Below are 24,997 nucleotides of genomic sequence, written 5' to 3'. Positions count from 1 at the left end.
TACGTCCCACCTCGGAATCTAAGATCCTCTGGGGAGGTCCTGCTCGCGACCCCGCCTCTCTCACAAGTGAGATTGGCGGGGACGGGGAGCAGGGCCTTCTCGGTGGTGGCCCCCCGCCTATGGAACTCGCTCCCCGGGGAGATTAGATCGGCAACGTCCCTTCTCTCATTTAGGAAGAGGCTGAAGACCTGGATGTGGGACCAGGCGTTTGGACACCCAGGCAGTTAAAGAAAGACCTGATGACGAGCTGGAATTGGACCGGATGGATCTACGGAACTCCGAACTCTGAGCTCAGGATTAGCCTACTATTGTGTTTATGGTGTTACTATGTATTGATGATCTAATTTTAATTTTGTAATTGCTTACTTGTTTTTATATTTGTATGTATATGTGATAAGGCATCGAATTGTGCCTTTTTCTGTAAGCCGCCCTGAGTCCCCCCTTCGGGGTGAGAAGGGCGGGGTAAAAGTGACGGTAATAATAATAATAATAATAATTCCTGTAATTTAAACCCAATTCTCCAAGTCCTAATAGTGGTTATTTTCTTATCTCAAAGCAACAAACATATATGGACAAGAAAAAATTGAAGGTTTATGCCATTAAGTTAGATACTCCTAACAGAACAGTTTGGCAGGAAGAAGTCTTTAATCAATAATGTAGCTCTTCAAATTTGTTTCAGAGGCTGTATGACATAAAGGTGGGAACAGAAAGAACAGTATATTGCCATTCTCCAGTAATAATTACCAAGCATTCTACCTAAATCTTCAGATGCACCATTTGAGCATGCAGTAGGTCTGTAAAACAGATGGTTCAATTTGTAAAATTAATGAGGTCAGTGTGATAGTTTCCCCATCTCATGCCAGGAGGTTAAAACTATGTTCTAAATTAGTCAATTTATTTTGGTCAAATTATTCTACAAAATCTGTAAGAAGATATCTATTGCTATTATTGTAGCATATCTATACAAACCTCCTGACAGGTCTGTAAAAACTGTTCTAAAACTGGCTGTTCTTTCAGAAACAAAGCTGAATTATTTTCAGGTTCGAAACTGTTAAATGTGTGTACAGGAAGAAAACATACAGGCAGACAAGTTAAAAATAGATTATGACCATCTGTCAAGTCTATATTGGGAAAATAATACATTTTTTTCTTCTAAGATTAACAGAATACAGAATAAACATGGACAATCTATGGTTTCCAATATAAAAACTGAATGGTTACTACACAGAAAAGTCATGTGTAATATTGGTTTGGAATTTTTATTTCTTTAAAATAATTCATACAAATGGATACAGTCACAAACATGATTTTAACCCAAAATATTGCTAGCCTACCACATTACCAGGAAAGAATCCATGTAGGCAATGAAATGCTGCTACTTTTCAGTAGTCTAGTGCCTCTTTCAGTCTCTCTTTCTTTCGCTGCATCCCACCAATAATATATACTTTAATGCATGATGCTTGTTTATACAAAACCTTTATTTCCTCCTCAAAATCTCTTTGAAATGTCTTCATTCTGAAATAAGGGAAATTTGTGCCAAAATTAAGAAAAAAAACTTTTTATTTTATTAAATTATTCTAAAAAAATAAGACAAGAAGGTAGAAAAAACAATGCACTGCGTGGCATAGAAAGAAAAATGGGATAAAATCGTTGTCCTGAGAAGTTCACCAACTGCCTCATTTTTGGGCATTTTTAAACATATAAAAAACAAAGGATCTCAAATCTCAAGATTGGTTTGTCGAATGCCTCCCTTATGGTTGTTTTTTTTTCTTGTTGACCACTAAGCAAACAAACCCTTGTTAATGTTCTAAAAACTGTACACAGACAAGTACATTCATGATATAATTAACTACTAACTTCTCTGGCTTAACAAAGAACCCAATAGGACACAAAACAGTGAATCAGGTCACTGGACAGGGACAAACTACATTTTATATGGAGGAATAAAAGTTTTTGAATCTTCTTTCCATCTCTCCACGCTGTTTTGCTTTATACTGCATACTGGACCAGTTTCTAAAACATATATGGCCTCCTCCATACGTTTGTGGTTTTGCATCTATTCAAAGTCCAAATGATTTTCCACACACTGGCTTCCAAAGTGGTAACTGCCAACATTGGGAATGATGTTCTCTTAGGCTACAATTGGTCACTTGGGTGGTCTCTATCAGCTTCTGGTTTGACTGTTTGGCCAGGAGACGGAGCATGGGGAGGATGTGCGACGGGTGGGAGCCCATGCGATAAGGACATGGCATTGGGGACGATTCCTTCGACGGCTGCAGGGATGCCCGGTGGCGCCACACTTACAACCCCAGGGGGATACCTGCTGAGGGACAAAGAGAAGACGTTGTATTAGCTCTCTGGGCATTCACTATGTGAATCAAAGCATACTGAAACTAGCTCTCAGTACAAACTGTCAGTATTTAGATGAAAGTTAAAAGAATTACTGCCACTTTGGTACTGTTTAGAGAACAGCCTGGTTATATGTAAGGGGACCAAAGCTCACCCTCCTACATTCTTACCTGTAGGCAGCACCATTAAGCTCTGGATGAACAACTCCTGGATCCATGCTGGCCCAATGTGTAGCTGCAGTCAAGTGTTCTTTGTTAACACAATTTTTCAGGCTGTCTGGAATCCGGCCTAGTAATCAGGAAAACATTACAGCATAAGTCAATTCTTTCTGGTCACAGTTGAGGCCCAAATGCACATGTGTCAAACTCAAAACCCACGGGCCAAATCCAGGTGACTGAATGCGGCCCTCCAGATGCTGGAGTACAACTCCTGTAGTCCTCATCGTTAGACATCATGACTACAGTTGATGGGAAATGTGATGCCGTAAATCTGGAAAGCTGCAGTTTGTTCTGGTTAGTCAGGATAGAGGGGTTTGAATTTAGATACAAGGCTTGTGGATATGAAGTCTGGCTTTAAAATGTCCTTTAAAACCCTCCCCAACCTCAGAGCCAGAAGTGCTGTTGGGTTGAAATTCCCACTATTACGAGTCTGCATGGCCAATAATCAAAAGTGGTGGGAGTTATCGTTCAATAAAATCTGAGGACCCAAATTTGGTAAAAACCAAAGGGCACTGATCACTATGTAAAAAAGTTATAATTGGCCCTCTGTATCTACGGATTCTCCACCTATGGATTCAACGACCGTTTGAAAGCAATAATAAGGCTAATGTAGCACTTGATGAGTTTGACATCCCTGCTCTAATGTTTCAGTGATCGTATGCTGACTGTAAAACAAATCTGAAAATTCATATTGAACATTGTTAATATGCCTACCAGGCCAAACAGAAGGTGCAAAGAATCAGCATTAAGCCAGTTTTCAAAGCCCTCTAGCTTCTTCATCTGGTACATTGTAAAAAAACAACAACAAGCAAAGCATTTGCTTGTTTTTTTACAATGTACCTGATGAAGAAGCCAGAGGGCTTTGAAAGCTAACTTAATGCTGATTAAGACGCCCATTATTTAGAACAGGCATGGGCAAATTTTGGGCTTCCAGGTGTTTTGGTCTTCAGCACCAACAATTCCTAACAGACAAAGTTTGTTCATGCCTGATTTAGAGCCTTGGACTCAGGAGCCCTAAATTCACTTTCCATCCTTCTTTTCAAAGTGAGAAACAGTAGTGATGCCTTTTAGTAAGTGCCATTATAAATTGATTTAGTGCTCTTTGTACTATGGATGTTTTAGAAATGGAAGACACTGTAAGCTCATATGTTCTTTAAACTGAAGGGAAAAAAGAAAAAATTCAGAGGGCAGATATTGCTTGCACCTGTGATGGCTCTCCGAATCTCCCGTGCAGCTTCCTCTCGCATCTCTATCGAGGCTTGTTCACTGTACCAAGCAGCATGTGGAGTACAGATCAGATTTGGTGCATCCTTCAAAGGACCCTGGCTAAAACTGCAAAGGGAAAAACAAATATGGCATTTAGGTCTTCTTGCACAAAGGATTCTCTGCATGTATGACAAATTAACAGCTACAATGAAAATTAATCATCAGGGGATTGGAATATGAACTGGTACTAGTACAGACAATTACATAAAAGATACAAAATGCATTTACAATTATTTGTCTTTGAACAAAACAAAAGTGACTTTGAGTTACAATTATGTCCCAATGGTGACCATTTAATTGGTAAAATATATGAATTTTTATTGAAAATGGAAATGGAAGAAGTAATTAAAAACAATGGCTAAACAGGCACAGAATTTTGGCTATAGTATAAAATTGGGGGGGGGGGGGATAGGGTCTAAAATTTACTATCAAAAACTTTTTAAGGGAACATGTAAAGAGGCCAAAAAAATCTGGAGACAAAACCATGGGGTAATTAATATATCATTAAAACAAGAATCAACTTCAAGCCAGAACTTGTAGTTCTAGTGCTACTGGGTGATCATATAAAAAAGACAGTGATGATGTGGGAATTAATAGAAAGGAACAAATTAGCAATCTTATTGAAGGATAAGTCACTGGACACATTCTTAAAATAATGGAAACTATTTTATCAATATATATCTGAGAGAAGAGGCAAATATATACAAGTATGGAGACATAAAGTGTAGGAATATCCACTTGTAAATGTTAAAACAAACAGAAGTAAACTATTTGCTGGATATAAAGTGGAAGAAAAATGTTAGATGTATAGAGAAACAGACAAAAGAAAAGCTGGAAATACACCTTTAAAACTAATTTATGTTTATATGTTGGTAGTTTTAGAGTTTTAGATAGTGATATATGTTTGTTAGGCAATCATTGCTTAAGTATGTCAATGTCTATGTACCCTTTTTGTGTGTTTTTAATTGTTAAAATTGTTAATTAAAAATATTGAAAACAAACAAAAGTTAACATCTTTCATTCGGTTTTGCCCATGTTCTGCTAACTGAACAAACTTAAAACCTATAGTAACTCCCATTTTATGTTGTGATACCACAAACAGCAATACAACAAGCTAAACCATTCTTCCTTAACTAAAAAGTTCAGACAAAGAGGATTTCAAAGGCAAGGCTCTAGATCAAGCATGGACAAACTTCAACCCTCCAGGTGTTTTGGACTTCAACACCCAGAAATCCCAGCCAGCTTGTTAGGAACTGTGGGAGTTAAAGTCCAAAACACCTGGAGGGCTGAAGTTAGCCCATGTCTGCTCTAGATGTTTTCTGAGTTTTCTATATGGAGGGCCATATCTATATATGTCACAAAGATAAACAGTTAAGTTGCTAATTCTAATGTAATACAAGATACTACATAGTCATGCCCACAGTTCAATACTCTAAGCTTCTTATATCATACCCAGCCTAAACAGTACCTTGGCTCCCAATTCCTCCAATAGGTCTTTTCACACAAGGATAAAACAAAGGCTTATACTGGGATGAGTGGGCTTAATAAAAAGATTTCATGGTGTAATCTTGAGGGCAATGAAAAAGGATCAGAGATCTCTGAAGGATCTCTTCTTCACAATGTCTCCAGTGACTGCATCCATGAGAAATTTATTCCCATTGTCTGAATAAATTTCACTGAAAGATCCTGTTGGGTCCCACGCATATCATCAAAACATACTGCAAGTATCTCAGCGCATTCATCAAAATGCACTGCCTATATCACAGCAATTTCATAGCAAGAAAAGGTAGATGGAAGTCATGCTATGCAAATAACCTGTGCATATTCTGTGAGGAAATGTGCCTATTGTCTCGAGATTTTTGTGGGGGTTGGGAACAGGTAATTTCCTACTAGCTGAAAGCAGGAATTAATTGGGCATGCTGCTAAGCCATGGAGAAATTTCTAATATTAAAAAAACCAAAAAGTCACACAAGAAACTGGACAAAGTGACTTCTTTGTTCAGTGAAGCCAGTGAATACAAAGGTATACAAAGGTCTGGTTACTGATGATCTATATCTGGACCTAATTTATTCTTTTTATATAAAAAATAATGGAAGGCATATTTCATTTTCTTCTCTAGGCTAATGTTTATTCTGGCAAATCCAGAGCTCTATAGAAGCGTATTGTTTTGAGTAAGGACTGCTCAGCAATTGCAGGAGGCACTTGGAATACTCATTTTTTTTTAAAGGACCAAATAAATGATACAAATAAACAAGAATTTCTTTGTTAACTCTATGTACTGGTACAGAAGTATATAAAAAGCCACAACTAATGGTCACCTGAATGGTTCTGACTCATGTACATCCAAGGCTGCCCCTCGTATCCTGCCTTCCTTCAGGGCTTGTGCAAGTGCTTTTTCATCTACTAGTCCTCCTCGAGCTGTGTTAACAAGGAAGGCCCCTTGTCTCATCTGCAGAAAGTTAAAATGACGAAATGCAATTTAACACTGTTGAGGGTGTGCGGGTGGAATCATTATGACAGACATCTATGCTGAAAGGAAACACGTATGATTAATTAAATCAACAGAAAATGGACTATTGCCCTGTCACATATCCTGGAAAAATACAATCAAGAAGTATTTTGCAAATAGGTTTCTCACTACTGAGGCTTTACAGGTCTAAATATTTGTCAAACTAATAAAAATGGACCTTCAACTAAGTCAGTGGTTCCCAACCTGTGGTCCATGGACCACCAGTGGTCTGCAAGAACTAAAATATTGTCTGTGGCCTCGCCATACCTACACCATTGCAATGAGAGTGACTGGTCTCGCGAAACCCTCTTATAGTGCAGAGCATTAACAAAATCCACAAATAATAACACAGCTCAACCAAAAAAAAATTCTTGGTGTCTTCGTTTTTAGGCTTGTTCCTTTAGATCAGTGGTTTTCAACCTTCCTAATACTGCAACCCCTTAACACAGTTCCTCATGTTGTGGTGGCCCCCAACCAAAAAATAACTTTGCTATTGTTATGAATCGTAATGTAAGTATCTGGTATGCATTATGTATTTTCATTCACTGGACCAAATTTGGCACAATACCCAATACGCCCAAAACTGAATACTTGTGGGGCAGGGGGACTGATTTTGTTATTTGAGAGTTGTAGTTGCTGGGATTTATAATTCACCCACAATCAAAGAGCATTCTGAAATCCACCAATGATGGAATTGAACCAAACTTGGCACACAGGACTCCCATGACCAACAGAAAATACTGGAGGGGTGTGGTGGGCATTGACCTTGAGTTTTGGAGTTGTAGTTCACCTACCTCCAGAAAGCACTGTGGACTAAACAATGATGGATCTGGACCATATTGAGCATGAATGCTCAATATGTCCAATTGTGAACACTGGTGGAGTTTGGGGAAAATAGACCTTAACATTTGGGAGTTGTAGTTGCTGTGATTTATAGTTCCCTACAATCAAAGAGCATTCTGAAAACTACCAACAATAGAATTGGGCCAAACTTACCACAGAGTACCCCCATGACTAACAGAAAATACTGTGTTTTCTGATGGTCTTTGGCGACCCCTCTGACGTTCCCTCGCAACCCCCCCCCAGGGGTGCCAACCCCCAGGTTGAGAAACGCTGCTCTAGATTATTAAATATGGCTTTCTGTGGGAAAGCAGGCTACTGGATGGCATATGCTCTGTATCAGAAACTAGAGCTGATGTGGTCTATCAAATGCAATTTTCTGAATCAGCACCCAAAATAACCACATTGAATCTAAAGTTGGCCAAAAACTGGTTTGTAACCCATTTGATACTAATGTTGGAGAGTGGTCCTTGGTCAAAAAGGTTTGCAAACCCAGAACTAAGTGAACAAAGGTAAAAAGCGGAAGAGAGAGCATATTTTGCATTTTCATACTGAAGATTTAGGCAATTCTGGGGGGAAATCTTTACAAAAATAGTTTTACAAATGTCCATCTAGTTAAAGTGGCTCTAAGTCTCTATTAAAACTGAGGAAAACCAAGGATTAATTATTAAATGACCTTATCTATGATATATACAATATATTTTGAGACAATGTATTACTTTGGTATCTCTAAGCATAAAAACAAACCCCATCCCACTTTTCTGCAGGTTCTAAAAGCCAAGCTCACAAAAAGTGTTAAAAATAGTTACTTGCTCATTTATGTTTGCTTAACTTAACATATTATAAAGAGAACATATACAATTGAAGTTGTACGAAGTGTAAAGTGCAAACTTAAGAAAAAATTGGTAACATATTAATATTTTATCAGAACATCTTTATATTACAATTTCCTTCAGTAAACAGAACACTTTCCAGGATACAGTGACCTGTAACTTTCAGCAACAGCCTTGATTTGTATTTATTTTCATCTAGAACTGTTCAGGCTTTAAACATTTGTCAGAAAATGGATCAACATAACTTTGTTTTTCTTTTGACCAATAGCCCCCTCTCCCCCGGGGAGGGGTGGGGGGTTGAGAAGGGTGGGGTTGAAGTATTATAAACAAATAAATATAAATAAATATCTTGAAAGCACAGCTTGGATATGGAAATCCCATAAATTAACATTATTCCACAAACATCCAGACTATAACATTAAAATGTGTCTCATTGAGTTTCTAGTTGACATAACAAGGACAAAATGAGGAATTGTACAAATTACTTTGAGGACTAGTGGAACAAATAATGAGATTAGGCACACGTTTGCGATCCTTAATAAGTAATGCAGAGTTACTTTTGGAGAAAAATATCCTCCACAGGAGCAGGCCAGAGGATGAGCGCTTTGAAAAACTCTGGTACAAATCAGTTTCAAAGGGCCAGAGCTAGTTTCATCAGATGCATATGCACAGTCTGATAATCAGACCTCAGAGGAATCACTGAATATACAATAGTATTGTCTCTTGTGCAGTTCTTCACTTCCAGATCAATCACTTCATCCACACTAGAGAAAAATCCACTTAAAATCTGATTTCAGCCTCCTGCAGAATTCTTGGGTTTGTAGTTTAGTGAGGCTGTTAAAGGCTCCTCTCTAAACAGGAGGCAGGAACCGGATTTTAAGCAGATTTTTTCTTTAGTGTGATGCATTGGAACACAGACTTTTTCATTGCTAACAGAGTTCTCCCAATTATCTGAAAGAAAACATACATAAAGCTATGTGTCTTGACAATGTGTAAAGATTTCAAACCTAAATATGTTTCCTTCTACTATCTTTCACAAATAGTCTTCCAAATATGTTCACTGGAGAGAAAAACTGAACACGAGGGGGCACTAGTCACTCATTACACACCTAGTCTATGAATTATGATGTGCAGAGGTTTTCTCACAGTGCCGGTTTACAGCTTTAAACACCTAAGTAAATAAAGACTGATGTTATAAAACAGAATGACACGATATATTATTTCTTTTCACCAGACAAAATCTATGAGTAAAAAAAAACACAATGTAAGTATAACCATATCTACAGAAGAGATAATGATAACCATAACTTTGTAATACGAGGTTAAAAATATTGCCCTACCTTGCAGAGCAATTTTAACAATTTCTACAATGATTTTCATAAAGCATATAAAATACTAGAATTGTTACAAAAATTATGCTCATCATTATCTACTGCAATAGAATAAAGAATATTTCCACATGCTGTCAAATAGCTTTTATGTGACATGAGCATGTGTGGACAGCAGCCCAAGTACAGGATTAAAAGGCCTGAAATGTACAAACCTTAGGTTCACATTAAGTGTGCTAGTTTTAAAGTTCCAAAGGACTACGTTCGTTTTGCTGCTATAGATTAACAAAACTGACCTCATAATTTCATCTGATGCATATTTACCTGTTTAATGGTGAAGTCATTAATAAGATGATGATTGTGTTCATTTAGGCTGCAATGGAGAGTGACACAATCACTGTGAAAGAGCAGATCTTGCAAAGTGTTCACCCGCTGAAGTCCAAGTGCACGTTCAATGCCATCTGAGAGGTATGGGTCATAGAAAATGACATTGAAACCAAAAGCCTTTGCACGTAGCGCAACTGCTTGCCCAACACGACCTGAAGACGAAAATATGTTTTAGAAAACTGTTGTCAGATAGGTGTAAAGCAATCACTCATAGAGCTCACAAATATAGTGGCAAATTTTAAATAAGAGTTTAGGAAAACATTCCACAATTAGATATCACAGTTAATCTGGGTTTCAACATAATCACACTTCACTTGAACAAGCCAAGCAATGGACAAAACTTTCATGCATAACACCCATTCACAAATCCTTTTATTGAGTGAGCAGGAAATAAAGTAGGAAATCTCGAATTCTGTATGAACCCAGAAACTAGGGCAAAGGATGTCAGAACATGCCAGAATACAACTGTATCGCTCAAATTAAATTAGCATCCTGACTTGTTCCAAAGATATAAATGATTATTTCTTGATCAACATTAGTCAACTGGGTATTGCTAGTTTCTTTGCACTAACTACAAAGGATGCATGCCCATAGGAATTATTCACAGCTCAGCTTATGACTGCAGGTTATTGGTAAGATTGTTCAATCCGACTCCAGGACTAACTGAAATTTGCTGAAAATTGAAGAAAGTTTTCTGATCTTTTTATGGCCGTGCCACAAGAGGAGAGGGAGCTGCCAGGTCCAAGTATCATTTATATCATGTTAAACCAGAATGATGTTAAATCTAAACTGAGACCACTGAAGAGGCATACAGTGTTTCCCAGCTTGGAAATTCTTGAAGGACAAACAGCGGAATAATTGTAGACACTGCTACAAGTCAACTGCTACAAAGCACGTTTCTTTTTGTTTTTATAATTATTTATATTTATGAAGAAAACACAATCCTGTATACTTGATGTAAAAGCAATTTTCCATGCAAAGAGCAGACAGCATGGCAATTTATAGTATCCCTAATTCGGTTCCAGCAACAACAGAAACAACATCTAGCACTTATTTTTACATTGGCATACCTAACCCAATAATGCCCAGGGTCTCTCCTCTAATTCTTGCAGCTCCAGAAGCAACTTCCCGGATCTGTTCCACGCTCTGCACTCTTGTTCCTTCTCGCAAGGCCTGATGAAGCCAGGTGGTTCTTCTGTAGAGGTTCAAGATGTGGCACATCGTAGAATCTGCTGTCTCTTCCACTGAGGCAGCTGGAACATTACACACTGCAATCCCTTCAGCAATAAAGCACAACTAGTGAGATTTTATCATATCTTAAGTAAAAGGTTCAGACCAAAGTGGCCAAGAAAGCCAAAGGTAGTCAGTTATAGTTGGAAAAGTATTGTTTTAAGCAAACAAAAACATTTTGTACTTCTTTCTGAAACTTAATATAAGATAGTAGAGCTACATTTTATGATTTGTGATAGCAAATGCTAATATCTGAAGTTTTTTTCTCTCTGAAATAGCCCATCTACCCAGTCAAATAATAAAAGCCAGATTTTTTAAAATATTTGCACAGTTGAGTGAGATCACATTTTGGATATAGGAGTTTTATTATTTGTGGTATAGACATTTCAGTAAAATAAATGTCCAAGAACCTTGTATATCTGTAACTAAATTAATTGTGCTTCTTGATCCTGCATAAATGGCCCTAAATGCCCAATCAAAACAGCAATATCAATAAAATGATTGGGTACAGGAAGAAACGTTGGAGCAGGGAGAAACAGAGCTGTCGGGAGAGTAAATTCCTCTCTTTTATCTGCCAGAGGATGAAATCTGAGCAGACACAATCTTTTTTTGTAGAGCAGCAGTAGGATCATAATAAACTTTTAAGGAATCCCTGACAGGAGTTTGGATTTTATGTGCTAGTAATTATATTACCTGCAGTACAGTGAATGTGTATAATGTAACAACAAAGGGAATGTTATTCTTTAATGTGTACACTGGACCATTCTAATCTTCAGGCTCCTGATCCATGGTTTCAATCAACCATGGATCATCATGGTCCATCCCGAAAATGGCAGTGACATGAACACAGGCACACACATGTTCAATTAATAATATGGGGATGACTATCCATGTTTTTCTGCCATCCACAAGGGGTTACAGAACTGATTTCTCATGGGTTTGGAGATCCGCTGTGCTTGTAACAATTTATAACTAACATTTTTTTTGAAAAAAAAGTTTAAGTTTTGTTTCAGAAATAACATTCCAAGCTCTGAAGTGTGCTATGCTCATGGCAATATTAAGATACATAAGATGCACAAGAATTAAGTAAGAATTCAGCATTAAGATCTAAATCCAATTTCTAGAGCAGAACCCTTGAACCCAACTCATGTAAATCCTCCTGATTCAATGAATCTACTCTGGTTAGAACTAGCAAGTGAATTAACATTTGGATATGAAAGATGTCTTACATGATAAATTGATGCAATATGTAATTTTTAATACAAAGTCTTGGCTACCAAATATGTGCATTCACTATATACTTTAAAATATTTGGTTACTATGCAATGCGGAATAAAAGGGAAACATTGTAGTTTCATAGTTTCAAATATAGATACGATACCTAAATCACCAGCAGATTTAATATCAATGTTATCAAAGCCGCTTCCAATTCGAACAATTATTCGAAGTGCTTTAAACTTCTCCAGATCTTCACGGGTTAAAGTGATGGTGTGATACATCAGAGCACCCACTGCTTCATTCAGTACCTAGAAAACAAAACCAACATGATTCATCTACTTTCCCCATAAAATAAAGATATACTGCTTAGGCTTGCTTAGGAGCAAAGTAAGAACAAAAGTGCTATCAGTGCTAGGGGTTTGAGGAAAAGGAAGAAGATTGTGTGTTATATAAAACCCTATCCATCCAATAAAATGTAGCCAATTTAGATGGTATGTCTCAGTGGTGTGAGCTCTGCCACCTATGATAGTTTGTCCATCTGCCAAGTCAGAAGGAAGACAGGAACATATTTCAAGGTACAGATGCTACAGAACGTATAGGAAATTATAACCTGATTACATTTGCTTCTAACGGGAGCTGTGTGCATAGCCTGTTTTGCTGGCTCTCCTGAAGTCTTTTCCACTCCCACCAACTTTCAAGGAGAGAGAAGAAACAGCATACATTTCCAAAATAAAACAGGTCTGCACAATCTGCACCCCTACAGATGTTTTGGACTTCTCAGAATTCCTCACCAGGTGGCAGTTTGTGCAGGCCTGAACTAGAAGAACCATTGTTGTGGTAATGGTAATCTACAATGTCAAAGGACATTGTTAAGCAATTCACTGTTATCAATATGCACTCAGGCATCTCACTGGCATGCTGCTTGATTTCATTACCAACAACAGTAGCTTGCCAGCTGCCCAGACTGTGGTATACAAATCCACCTCTGTAACAGTCACATTCGGAGGATCAGGCTGCCCAACTCATAAACAGACTCCCAAGTGTCAGAACAAGTAGGATGAAAAGAAGCTTGCAGCCTACCGCAAATCTAACCATGCTTCAACCTGTTTGTTTGAAATGCTGGCTCTTGTCTTATTTACTCTTGCTTTCATCCTCCATTATTAATCAGAAGTGACAGCTGTCTGTTTGATTTTCAGGAAAAAACAGGTCTTCCTGTTGATCTAACTGCCTACTGCTAATCCAACTGCTTCTTTGATTTTAGAAAGAGTCATTTCAACTCCATTGTGAAGTACTTGGTCAGTACTTTTTAGAGTACCCAAAAAACACCAAATACAGGCAGCTGGTCAACTACTGGATGATGCAACGGGCGGCAGCAAATGATTCTTCCATAGGGAAGACTACATTCTCAGCAGCGTGTCACACATGTGCCATTTCCTCTTCCTTCAGTTAAGACAACACACCCACCCTGTTCTACTGCACAAAGGATAGAGAGGTAAGAGTCTCTCTCTCTCTCTCTCTCTCACTCACACACACACACACATAAGAAGAGCCAGTGTATGTGGAACCTCCACATCATACCATCTTGTGTGGAAGCCAGGCTCTGTCAAGAATAGGATGGATCAGGAAAGAAGAAAGAAAAGATAATCTTTGAACAGAATTTTAGCTTCAGACAAACACTTCTACAACAGTCTCCAGTTCTTCGCAGATACCATCTCTCTTGAGCATCTGGAAAAGTGAGGTTTCTCTTCTTCCATCATCTTGTCAGTTTCTTGTCAATTTCATCTTCTACCTTTTTTGTATTTTGTTTTGTATTCCATTTCTGATGGTGAAATCACACAATTTTTTGATTTGCCATCACTAATCAATATTTTGCTTTCATTGCAATGTATGTTATGCTTATCCTCATTCATGGAATGAATCTCTTATTTTGTTCTTATTCTCTAATAAACTCAGACATACAATCTGAGCATTATTAAAGATAAGGTGGGCAAGGCAATGGAGAAACCCAATATATTATATGTTTGTTCAACCTTTGCTTCTTCGTTATTCATCCACAGCTTCTGTCAATGAGGAAGAAGGGGGCTGAAAAGTCAGATTGAGGCATTTGTTGATGCCTCCTTGAGAAAAGGTGGCTTTGGCTACTCTGCAGGGGGCAGTCATGCAGTTCCTCCAGGAGAAAGACTCCTTATACCTTGGTGAGAGTGCTGCCAGTTTATCAAATGTCTCTATTTACATGTGGCACTACCCGATAATAATAACAACAACAATCTCAATAACAACAATAATAATATAATGTAAAGATCGTACTGCAGAGACTCTGGCACAAGCCAGTAAAGGTGGTCCCAGTGGAGATTGGCATACTGGGTGTAGTGCCTAAAGACATTGTCTTGCACTTAAAAACAATCGGCACTGACAAAAAGTATTATCTGTCAGCTGCAAAAGGCCACCCTACTCAGATCTGCACACATTGTTCGCCAATACATCGCACAGTCCTAGACACTTGGGAAGTGTCCGAAATGGGATCTAATATAACAGCCAGCAGAGTGATCTTGTCTGCTGTGGACTCATCTTGCTAATAATACTAATAATACTAATACTAATACTAATACTACTAATAACAATACACTTTATTTTTATTCCTCTTTATCTCCCCGGAGGGACTCACATAGACTCTCACCTCTTTTTGGCAAAAGAAGGCTGCTAGTGCAACCTGGTACAACAGTCTTATCTATGAATATCTACTATATTACAAATTAAGGCAACAGGGGAAAATCTTAATACTATTTATTTTGCTGAATAACATTTGTTTATAACACATAATAACCACACAAGAATAGTGCATGTGCCTTCAATGATACCTTTCTATCAATGTTAAGTTCATGCTTCATACCTCTAAAGCAGAGTTATCTACATCATTTATGAAACAATACTTTGCATCACACTTTAACATTTCAAAAGTAACAATTTGCTTAACTACTGAATATGAAAATGCAGAACTGTTATGCAAATAAAAAATAAAGAAAAATTATCCTCAAACACTATATACCTTTTCAAACAAGAAAGAAAGGGAAAGGAAGTACAGGATGTAGCCATAGGACAGCTTTTACTAACAAAAATTTAAAACAAAAGAAGAAATAACAAAAACATATGTGAAGGAGAACATGCCTTTTAAAAACCTATATTTTCATTAGAGGTTTAGCACAATAACCTCCAAAACTACAGTTATTACTCTCTTTTATGCAATGCTTTTTGTCAAGGTCAGACGCCGGCCAATTAAAGGAGTATCACAACACTTTTATTTTGTAATTATACATGTTTTTGTTAGGTACTGTTAGTATCATGAAACATAATGTTCCAGAACAATATATTTATCCTTACAAAAAAGCTACCCATATTTGATTATATGACTTTCTGCATATCCCACAAATCTTTTAACAGAAAATTAAGGGTAAACAAAAAATGGAATACTATGTAAGCAACATCAAGATATGTTCTTGTAATTCCAAAAATATTATTTACTGTTAATTTACATAAAGAGATATGTACGAGCATTCAATAATTTCCTTCAACTCCAATAACAGTGATAGTGTAACCAAACCTCTTACTGACATACATTTCTTATTTCTGGAAAGGAATAAAATATATATCTGCAATGATCAAAGATATATCTGCAATGATTAAAGATGCCATAAAAGCATGGACTTACAGAAGTTATACCAATCAGTTTGCAATATGTCACCAACTTTGTTTTCATTAAATTCTTTAGTCAGCCACTGTGGTCTTCAAATGCAAAAGCATGGTGACAAAGGCTAAGTTGCCCAGCTTTAGCTACTTCCTTTCCCTCTGGACCACCTGCCCTCCATTTTCAGGCCTTTTCTTTTGATTCATGTATACCCCACATAACTGAAGAAGCAACCTCACTTGATCACATACATCGTGATGCCCTTCTCTGTATAGGCCTGTAAAAGCCTTTATGTCTCACAAAGCGACATTTCATAATCATTTCTGCTATTATCTCACTTATTTATATTTTAGCCCTGAACTTCTAACTGCATCATTTCCTAGAGCACGGGAGTTCTAGTACCATTACTTTTGAATATCTTTTTGTACTGCTTCTCCAACAGAAGACCATACATGAATGTTAGTTACCTAAAGAATGGGAAAAGACTCATATTTTTGGCTAATGGGGAAAGAGATAATTGTTGGGAAAATAAATTAATCTTCCTGTTACTGTGGGGACTGCAGGTAACTCAAAGGGAAGAGTGGAATCAAAGGGAGAGGCAAATGATATCCTATTCCCTACTAATGAATATGTTCCAGCCTGGCTCGACAACACAATTATTTCTAGCATACAGAAGTAAGAGGACCATCCAGCCCAGTACTCTCAACTGCTGCTTGCAGGTGCTGGCTGAGTAGAGGTGAGAGCCAGGGAAACAAGCACATCTGGAGACTTGGCACCTTATAAATAAGGGATTCACAATATTAGAACAATTGGCCTTCCTAATGCAAGTGCACCTGTGGAGTATAAAAAAAACCCTCACATTACTGGGTCATAAAGAACTAGAAAATATTCTCACACACAGTGTCAACAAGAAGAGGACTGGGTAATCTCTAAACTATGAAGATCACAGGGAATCGTGTGATCCTTGCTACAGGGCAGACAAATAGATTGAGATCAAGAGGACTGCGTTAGCATCATCACCTCTGTCTTATATGGATACAGATGCAGTTTGATCAATTTCTGAATTAACACAACACTCACGACTAAAGAAGCCCCATCCTTAGTTGGTAAAGGGCAAAGATGCATAAATGTTATCCAGGAAATTCATACAGACATCTATTAGCATTTCAAGGACCTTCTCAAAATATGACACTCACTTTCCTTTTTTATGGCCTCTCTTCTTCTAACTTTACCACCCAGAGCCACCCCAAGTCTTCTGCTTCCTTGGAATGAATAAACCAGAGAAGAAAATAACCATTGTCGAAATTGTCTGCCATTGTCAACATTACTACACAAGCTCTGAATTCTTTGGCACAATTTTCATTATTTATCTACAATATATTCCAGTCTACTAAATGATAAAAACTGGGTATGTATTTAAGCGAAGGATGTCTTCAGTTGAATTCCGACAACATTCAATTGAAAGGTCAGTCACCTGTATTGGACTGGAAAACATCTGACAAGTGACAAAGTAAAGAGAGTGATGCCATGCAAAACTGTCAACAACCCCTGAAGCACACTTCCACTTAATACAGGAAATAAATTTGACATTTCTCTAAAAAGGTCAGCCATTATCAGTTCACAGAAATTACACTAATTTTTTCAGCGAGGACGAAATCATACGTCAGACTGACAAATATACAACAGATGAGGACCAGTTTATGCTTTCCAAATGTGGATGTAGAATGGAGTCAAGGCAGTTTGATCTGAATGGGGGAAAAGTTAGAATGGACTATCCCTTTTCAAGTCATTGCCATTATGGTAGAACCCTGAAACTTGACTATGTGCCAAACTACGGTTGTGTTGTTCTAAAGGGGAAATACTTTGCATTTACATACCACATACCAACTGTCAGAAATGGTTCATGAGTGTTATCTCAATTTTTCTACAATACTTCTGTTGTAATGTTTTGTTTTTAAGAAAGGCACATAGGGTCCCTAAACTAAGACCCGCATGTCAGATGTAATCCTCCAAGGTCATTTACCTGGCCCACGCCCTAAACTTTAGACTTAGGGCTGCCATAAGTCTGAATCAACTTGAAGACACACAACAACAACAACAACAACAACAACAACAACAATCCTAATGAACTTGACTACCTCATCAGCCAAAAGCAGGCCCACACTTCCCATTGAAATATGGGTAAATTTATGTTGATGAATTTTTTTCTTAATTTTAAATAGTGCATTGTTCTTTCATGGATCTTTCAGTGAGCATAGGAATTTTTTCCTTTTTTTTTTTCAAACTATAGTCCACCCTCCAACAGTCTGAGGGACCATAAATTAGCCTTCTGTTTAAAAAGTTTGAGGATCCCTAACCTAATGGCAAGATTTACACAAAGCCAACCAGAATTCCTGGTTTCATTCTCTTAAACCAATCTGGAATCTTCATTCACCCAGGCTGTCTACACTTCTTCATCTATTGTTGCAACCAGCTGGAGCAGCCACAAAGAACCAGGCTGTAGAGGGAGGCTGCTGGGCCCCCCAACAGCTGTCTTTCCAGACAGAAAGGGATCATCAGCCGAGAAAATAGCCATTTGTGGGCTCCGAATACAGACGAGGCTTGGTCCTGCAGCTGTACAAGGAGCAATAATGCTGCACACCAGAGCTTTCATTCTTTGGCAAATGAATATATTTTCCACTTTGGTCTGTCCCAATTATAGCTCTGTCCTCAGGATGCATTTTTCCCCCTGCCCCTAAGGAAGGTTTAACCCCATTGTTTGGCCCTCTTGAGTTCCCCCCTCAGAAACACATTCTCCCTCAGAACATATTCTCCCTATATCATCCAGGGTTTTACCTATTTACCAATTTTATTGCTAGTACATTTAGCCCGGCCACTGTGTTTCATTTCATCCCATTTTTATGTCATTTTGGAAGTGTTTTTATTTCTTTATTTCATGTATCTTTATTTCATGTTTCATGTATTTTGATGATATTTTGCTTCTTTGCATTTTATTTTGTTGTAATTTTTGGACCTGGCCTCGTTAGCCGCCCCGAGTCCCCTTTGGGGAGATGGTGACAGGGTATAAAAGAAGAAGAAGAAGAAGAAGAAGAAGAAGAAGAAGAAGAAGACGAAGAAGACGAAGAAGAAGAAGACGAAGAAGAAGACGAAGAAGAAGACGAAGAAGAAGACGAAGAAGAAGACGAAGAAGAAGACGAAGAAGAAGACGAAGAAGAAGAAGAAGAAGAAGAAGAAGAAGAAGAAGAAGAAGAAGAAGAAGAAGAAGAAGAAGAAGATTATTCTGACTTGGACATTAAAGAAAGCAGAAAGGCTTGCCAGCTGGAGTATTTCTCCAGATATTGGAAAGTGGAGGACCCACAGTGTTCTAATGCATTAGTAAGAAAACAATACTTACTACTACTACTACTACTAATAATAATAATAATAATAATAATAATAATAGTAATAATTTATTAATAGACTGCCCTATCTCCCCGAGAGACTTGAGATGGTTTACATACAAAAAGGGCAAACATTCCATGCCCTACAATAAATCCAAACACATCAGAATAATACAAAATAATAACAAAAACTTACAACAAAAAGAGTGATCAAAATTAAAAACAAGAATAAAATAATCAAATAAAGCACAATTATGCTAATAACATAATTGACATTAAAACATATACCCCAAGAAAACGATTAAAATACATAAAAATTCCAATCGTGATCATTCTTGTGTTCTTCTATGCATAAATAAATGTTTAAAGAAACTTTCAAAATTACCTTTTCATGAATTTCCTGTGTGGATTGTGCATCACAAAATGCCACTGTGGCCACATCTTTCAGGATTGGCATTTCTACTGTACAATCCCTGCCATCCAACAGTGCGACCAAAGGGCGTGGGTGCATAGGCCCATTCATGATTGGTGGTCGAATGCCTAAAACAAAAAAGGAAACAGTTTTATACACACATGCTAAATTCCATGTTAAAGTGGTGTAATGCAGATACAATAATTCTTCTAGGCTGGTAGAGACAATGCTACTAGATGTAATGATAAAGAAACAGTAATGGGATGGTTGGTAGAAGCAAAAGAAAAGTAGTCAACTTATGCCAAGATGACTTATTAAGAAAATAGACTGTACAAGGTCTTGCCCTGGCCTTACTCTGAACTCTGGATCAAGAAAAGGATGTATCACATGAGGATATTTCTCTCCATAGTAACATTTATAAAAGGCCATTAAGCTGAAAGCCTGGGACAAGTAAAATATCAGGCAGAAAACTATATTCACAGTTTAATTTACATATAACTAACAAAGGGAGTTTGCAATTTTTAGATAGATTCATAGAACAAGAAACAAGGTCAACTGCAGTTCTCATCAATGTTGTTTTCAATAATATCCATGTCATTATGTGCGCTTATTTTATGATTTGTTCAGAGGGGATTTGCCTTTGCCTTACTTGGAGGCTGAGAGAAAGTGACTGGTCCAAGGTCACCCAGTATGTTACCTTTGCCCATGCAGATTTAACTCCTGGTCTCCAGAGTCGTACTCTGTGGCAAATTGTATAATGTGATTTTAGTCTGTCTAACGTATAATTTGATTGTTTTAACTTTTTAATTGCTTTGACTTGTTTAAATTGATTTTACGTGTATACACCACCCCCACCCCTTGAGAGCCTGTGATACAGAACAACATATACATATTTAATAAATAAATAAATGTGAAGGACTTATTAAAGAAACCGCACATATGTACACAAAAGCAACTCTAAAAGAAATAAGTTTGAAGTGTACTAATAATAAGTAACTCAAGAGAAAGAAAATGGTGGATAATCATGGAATATTAGTAGCAGGAGTAGGAAAAGGAGCTCATTCTGAATTGATATACCTGGAGGGAAGATTTAAAGTATTTCCATTTTCCTGTGAGTCTGGGAAGGGGACAGATGCTCATTATTTTACAATACAAAAGAACACTGATTTCCTATTGCAATATGTGCTCAGTCCTATATCCTTTAAATGTACCAATTTTATTTTTACATAAAATAAATATTTACTTCAATGGATTGTGAACATGTAACTCTGGATTTAATTACCCCAGAGTAATTCGAAACACGATTTCTTAATCTCCTTCTTAACATGATTTCAAAATCTAGTTAAGAACTAAAATGTTGCAAATAAATTATATTGATGTCATATGCAATTGTTTGTTGTAAATTCATATTCTGCTGTATATCAGAAATAAAACACAAACACGAATCATAATATGTCTATGATCACAGACATCAAGATTTTTTTTTTAAAAAAAATGAAAATTCTTAAAGATCTTGGTTTCTCTTTTCCTTTTTTTAAAAAAGGTGCCTCTGAATTTATGTAATTTAATACTTTCCAAAGAAAACATGCTAACTAAAGGACAGATAAATCCTCTGAAATGTAGTAACTCATGATTATTTTTCCCACGTACTTCTAAATTATCTCCAACTGAACAGGGTGCTAGGGTATCTCACTCTTTGCCAACAAGATCTAAGTGGATGATGGAGGATGCTTCTAGTTGAGAAACCTATGCTTCCGGGTTCCTTAAGTTATGCTAGGTCTGGAAAACTGTACAGGATGCAAAATCTACTGTCTCTTGTTTTATCATTGCCAAGCCAGAGACTTCACTGCAGGCTGAGTACTGGATCTGACCCTGAATTTTTTTTTTCTACTGATCACAGTGGCAATGAAAGCGACTTTAGGTATGGAATAAAGGACTCTTTACATGATCCTATTATTTTTGATGCAAAAAAAAAAAAAGAAAAAGGGCTGCAAACCAGGCTTTTCTCCCCTCTATATTCAAACCTTCCTAAAATTCAGACAGCAGCACATGACACACTTGTCAATGTTCTTGACTGAGAAGGAGATGGAAGTAGGGGACTGAAGGTGGAGGAAAAGCACTATAGCTCTGGGATTTGGGTGCTCCATCCTCTTTGAAAATGCTGATTAACTGTATGCTTAAACCAAAGTCATAATTCCCCTGCCCACAAATCCTCAAACTTAAAAGAAATCGCCAATTACATGGCTTCCATATATCATTACATCTGAGAGTTCACAATTACTACGGTGTACTGAAAATGAGAAGTCCCACAAAGATTTCTCCAATAGACTCCATCGCAGAATTGCAGCATAACCACAAACTCTGGGCTAACATTGTCAAAACACTGAGAACTTATGAAAGAAAGTACAATTTTTGTTCCTGCATATCGACTGATCAGGAATAGGCAGAGCTCAGAAATCAAAATGGAAAAACAGATTTATTAACCAATGGGCCTAAACAATAAATATAATCATATCTATAGATACACTTTTAATTTACATCTTGACTTCCTGCAGTTTAGACACTAGCAGTTTTCTTTAAAACCAAGAAGTTTCCTTTCCTGGTCAGACAACACCCATCTGAAAGCCAGTATGAGCATACAGAGATCTTCAACATTTTCAGATCCATAGCTACCTTGAAACCCAGTTTGAAAGATGAAACCTTTTTTAACACACACCATTGAAACTTCAACATCTCAACACACAACCAGTCTCCTTTCTCAGAGGAATCCTACCCAATCCTTCATCCCTAGTGCTGGATAAAAAGTCAGACAGTGGTTTAATGGATTCCCACTAACTTAACACCAATCATATAGCTAGTAGGCTTTTGCAATTCGGCTGGAGGGCTATCCGTTTTTGGTTTCCAAATTTCGTTGGGTACCCAGATCTGTTTTCAAGAGCCTCCTGAAAATCGGCTAACGGAAAAAAATCTGGTTTTGACTAGGTTGCCAAAAGATCCAGGAAGATCCAGCCCATTGGTGGAATGGGGAACTTACAAAACTTTCCTTTCCTGGGATCCTTTCCTTTCCTTCTTTCAAGGGGGGCTGGTTTTGAGGAAGGGGATTAAGGAAGCATCCTTCATGGGCTCCTTTGCCTTCTAGAAGTTGGAAAACTACAGCCCATGATGTATCTTTTTAATCCAAGTACAGAAAGTGATGCAGAAGTAGAAAAGAAGCTCAAAAGTCAGCCTATCAGAATCACAAGCAGTAATCTTTCTTTCCATCTTTCCTAAAAAGACAAGGCATCTGATAAATGCCTAACCAGTTGGAAACACCTGGTTCTTTCACTCATTGTCTAGAAAAGTCAATTCATGGATCCAGTTCAAATGTAACACGAAACCTGATTTAGCATTAAGCAAATGAACTACAAAACCCTGCCTTCTACCACAGATGTGAGGAGAAATGAAGCATCTGTTTCTATAGCTCTTCTTTACATTTCAACTCAAGGCAGTTATAGGCCACAGTTTGATCCTGCCTAATCAAGCCAGTTTAAGATAGTCTTTACTTCCATATACTCAGACATAACAGAGGCTCTTGCTGTTCCACGTTGTGTCTAAAAAGACTAAAACATTTAAAAGTCCAAACATCTGGTCTTCAACTCAAATCATCAAATCTCCAAGATAAATTAGAATTTTATGTTCAATGTTTTGACACAAATTTCCTTGAATACAAACTCAAAGTTGATTAAAACAGTTATACACTAATTCCAGAGTTCCAGGAACCCCTACCAACCTGACATCTCTTAAATTGGATTTCAGTTTCTGTGTCATTAATTCAACTTCTCAGCTATTTACAATCTTCAGCTTGGAAGGTAATACAGCAACATGCTTTTAACCTTTTGTTCAGTCTCCTGCAATCTTGAACCAAAGCTTTTAAACTTCTTAGTCACTGCAACTTCTGAATCGTGGGTCGAATTCAATTTTTTACTAAAAATTAAAAAACAAAAAAAATACAATAAGACCATATGAAAGAGCTGACAATTGCCAAAACCTGGAGATTCAAGATGAAATGCTCCCACTGAATCTTTTCAATTGCACATTGCCATCATCCACTAACATTCTGCTGAAAACAGCAGAACACAAAAACAAATCATCATCACATCACCTTCTTTCCCTGCTTCCTCAGGAGAGGTTAACATCTGATACCTGTGTGTATGCTGTGGAAAAGGTATGGAGGGACAAATAAGTACTCTCATTCTTAAAGAATTTCTTTCTGGGGCATGTGATTCCTTCTAGAAGGAAGGCAGTAAGGGGGGTGGGGCAAAACAGGAATTGCTGAATAGATTAGTCAAGAACAAGCTCATCCAAGGGGAGTGGGTAACAACTAACCTTGACATTAATTACATACCACTATGTATTATCTACACTGCAAATTCGTCATACAGTCTTTGTAAATTTAAGAGAAACAGTCAAAAATAGTATACAAACATATTTCTTAAATACACCAACAATTCAGTACACATTTTACAAATGCCCCACAGGAATGAGAAAATCTGCCTTACAAAAACCACTTACAAATACAGGACCTATTACAAACAGGGAGAAAATTATTACTGCAGCCGTATAAACTAAAGGTACACTGAGACACCTTTATTTTGAACTCACAGGATTAAGTCCCTAATGTTTTGCAAGTGTATTGTTATTATTTAGTTTAAACCAATTTAACAATTCAATAATTAAATATCATAACTGTACAGCTTACCACTGACAAAATAGATAACACACTCTCCAATGCAAACTCATGATCCACAGTCAACATTTGACCAATACCAAAATTTGTGGTATATGTGCTGGTGTACTTAGTATAGTTGCTACCCAAAGAAGAAATGAGCAACAAGTTCTACCTTTAAGCATTAAGAGAACAACTCTGAAATATTTCTATCACTCTTTATTGGGTTATTACAATAGAAAAGAAGTGATCATTCATCATGCAAATTATTTCAAAGTAAGCCTAAGTAAGCCTGAATTGATAGGCATACAAAGCTATCTACCACTTCTGCCACCAGCAGAACATTTTCTACAAGGAAGAAACCTTAACAATGTTAACCTGTGTTGACTGCTTGTAGCCATCATTTTATAGAAATATGCATTGTCACATAACTTTAAGTTGTTTAAAGCAGTTTAAAGCAGTTAAATTAAGAAAACCTGTGATGTATATAAAATATTCCATTCCCTTCTAAAGTGACTGCCAATATCAAGAAATAGAAGCAACTGATTCAACTGTTAAAAACGTTAAATTAATTCAGTTTATTTCCTCATTTAGTGAAAGCTTGGAGTACAAGACAGGACATGTCCCACTCTCATTCTCT

The 24,997-nt window shown here is 37.3% G+C and overlaps 1 protein-coding gene across 5 annotated transcripts in view; it reads right to left on the bottom strand.

The window, feature by feature from the left end:
* Nucleotides 1-1,245: 1,245 nt before the first annotated feature.
* The window catches only part of CTBP1 (C-terminal binding protein 1), a 51,578-nt gene continuing 27,826 nt past the window's right edge, over nt 1,246-24,997 (bottom strand). For 2 of the 5 annotated variants that reach the window (XM_060769282.2, XM_060769283.2), the window contains 9 exons: nt 23,422-23,615; nt 19,626-19,780; nt 12,342-12,486; nt 10,801-11,007; nt 9,668-9,882; nt 6,152-6,282; nt 3,772-3,899; nt 2,520-2,637; nt 1,246-2,323 (listed from right to left, as the gene is read on the bottom strand). In XM_060769282.2, coding sequence (XP_060625265.2) covers nt 2,137-2,323; nt 2,520-2,637; nt 3,772-3,899; nt 6,152-6,282; nt 9,668-9,882; nt 10,801-11,007; nt 12,342-12,486; nt 19,626-19,780; nt 23,422-23,428 — 1,293 coding nt within the window. In that variant the 5' untranslated portion in view covers nt 23,429-23,615 and the 3' untranslated portion in view covers nt 1,246-2,136. The remainder of the gene's footprint in view (nt 2,324-2,519; nt 2,638-3,771; nt 3,900-6,151; nt 6,283-9,667; nt 9,883-10,800; nt 11,008-12,341; nt 12,487-19,625; nt 19,781-23,421; nt 23,616-24,997) is intronic. The other 3 variants (XM_060769279.2, XM_060769281.2, XM_060769280.2) reach the window with 2 other exon arrangements.

Source organism: Anolis sagrei, chromosome 3 (assembly GCF_037176765.1).
Source record: "Anolis sagrei isolate rAnoSag1 chromosome 3, rAnoSag1.mat, whole genome shotgun sequence".
In the NCBI taxonomy this organism is placed as follows: Eukaryota; Metazoa; Chordata; class Lepidosauria; order Squamata; family Dactyloidae; genus Anolis; species Anolis sagrei.
The sequence above is the reverse complement of the archived record's forward strand: the minus strand, read 5'-3'. Positions and strand labels throughout refer to the sequence as shown.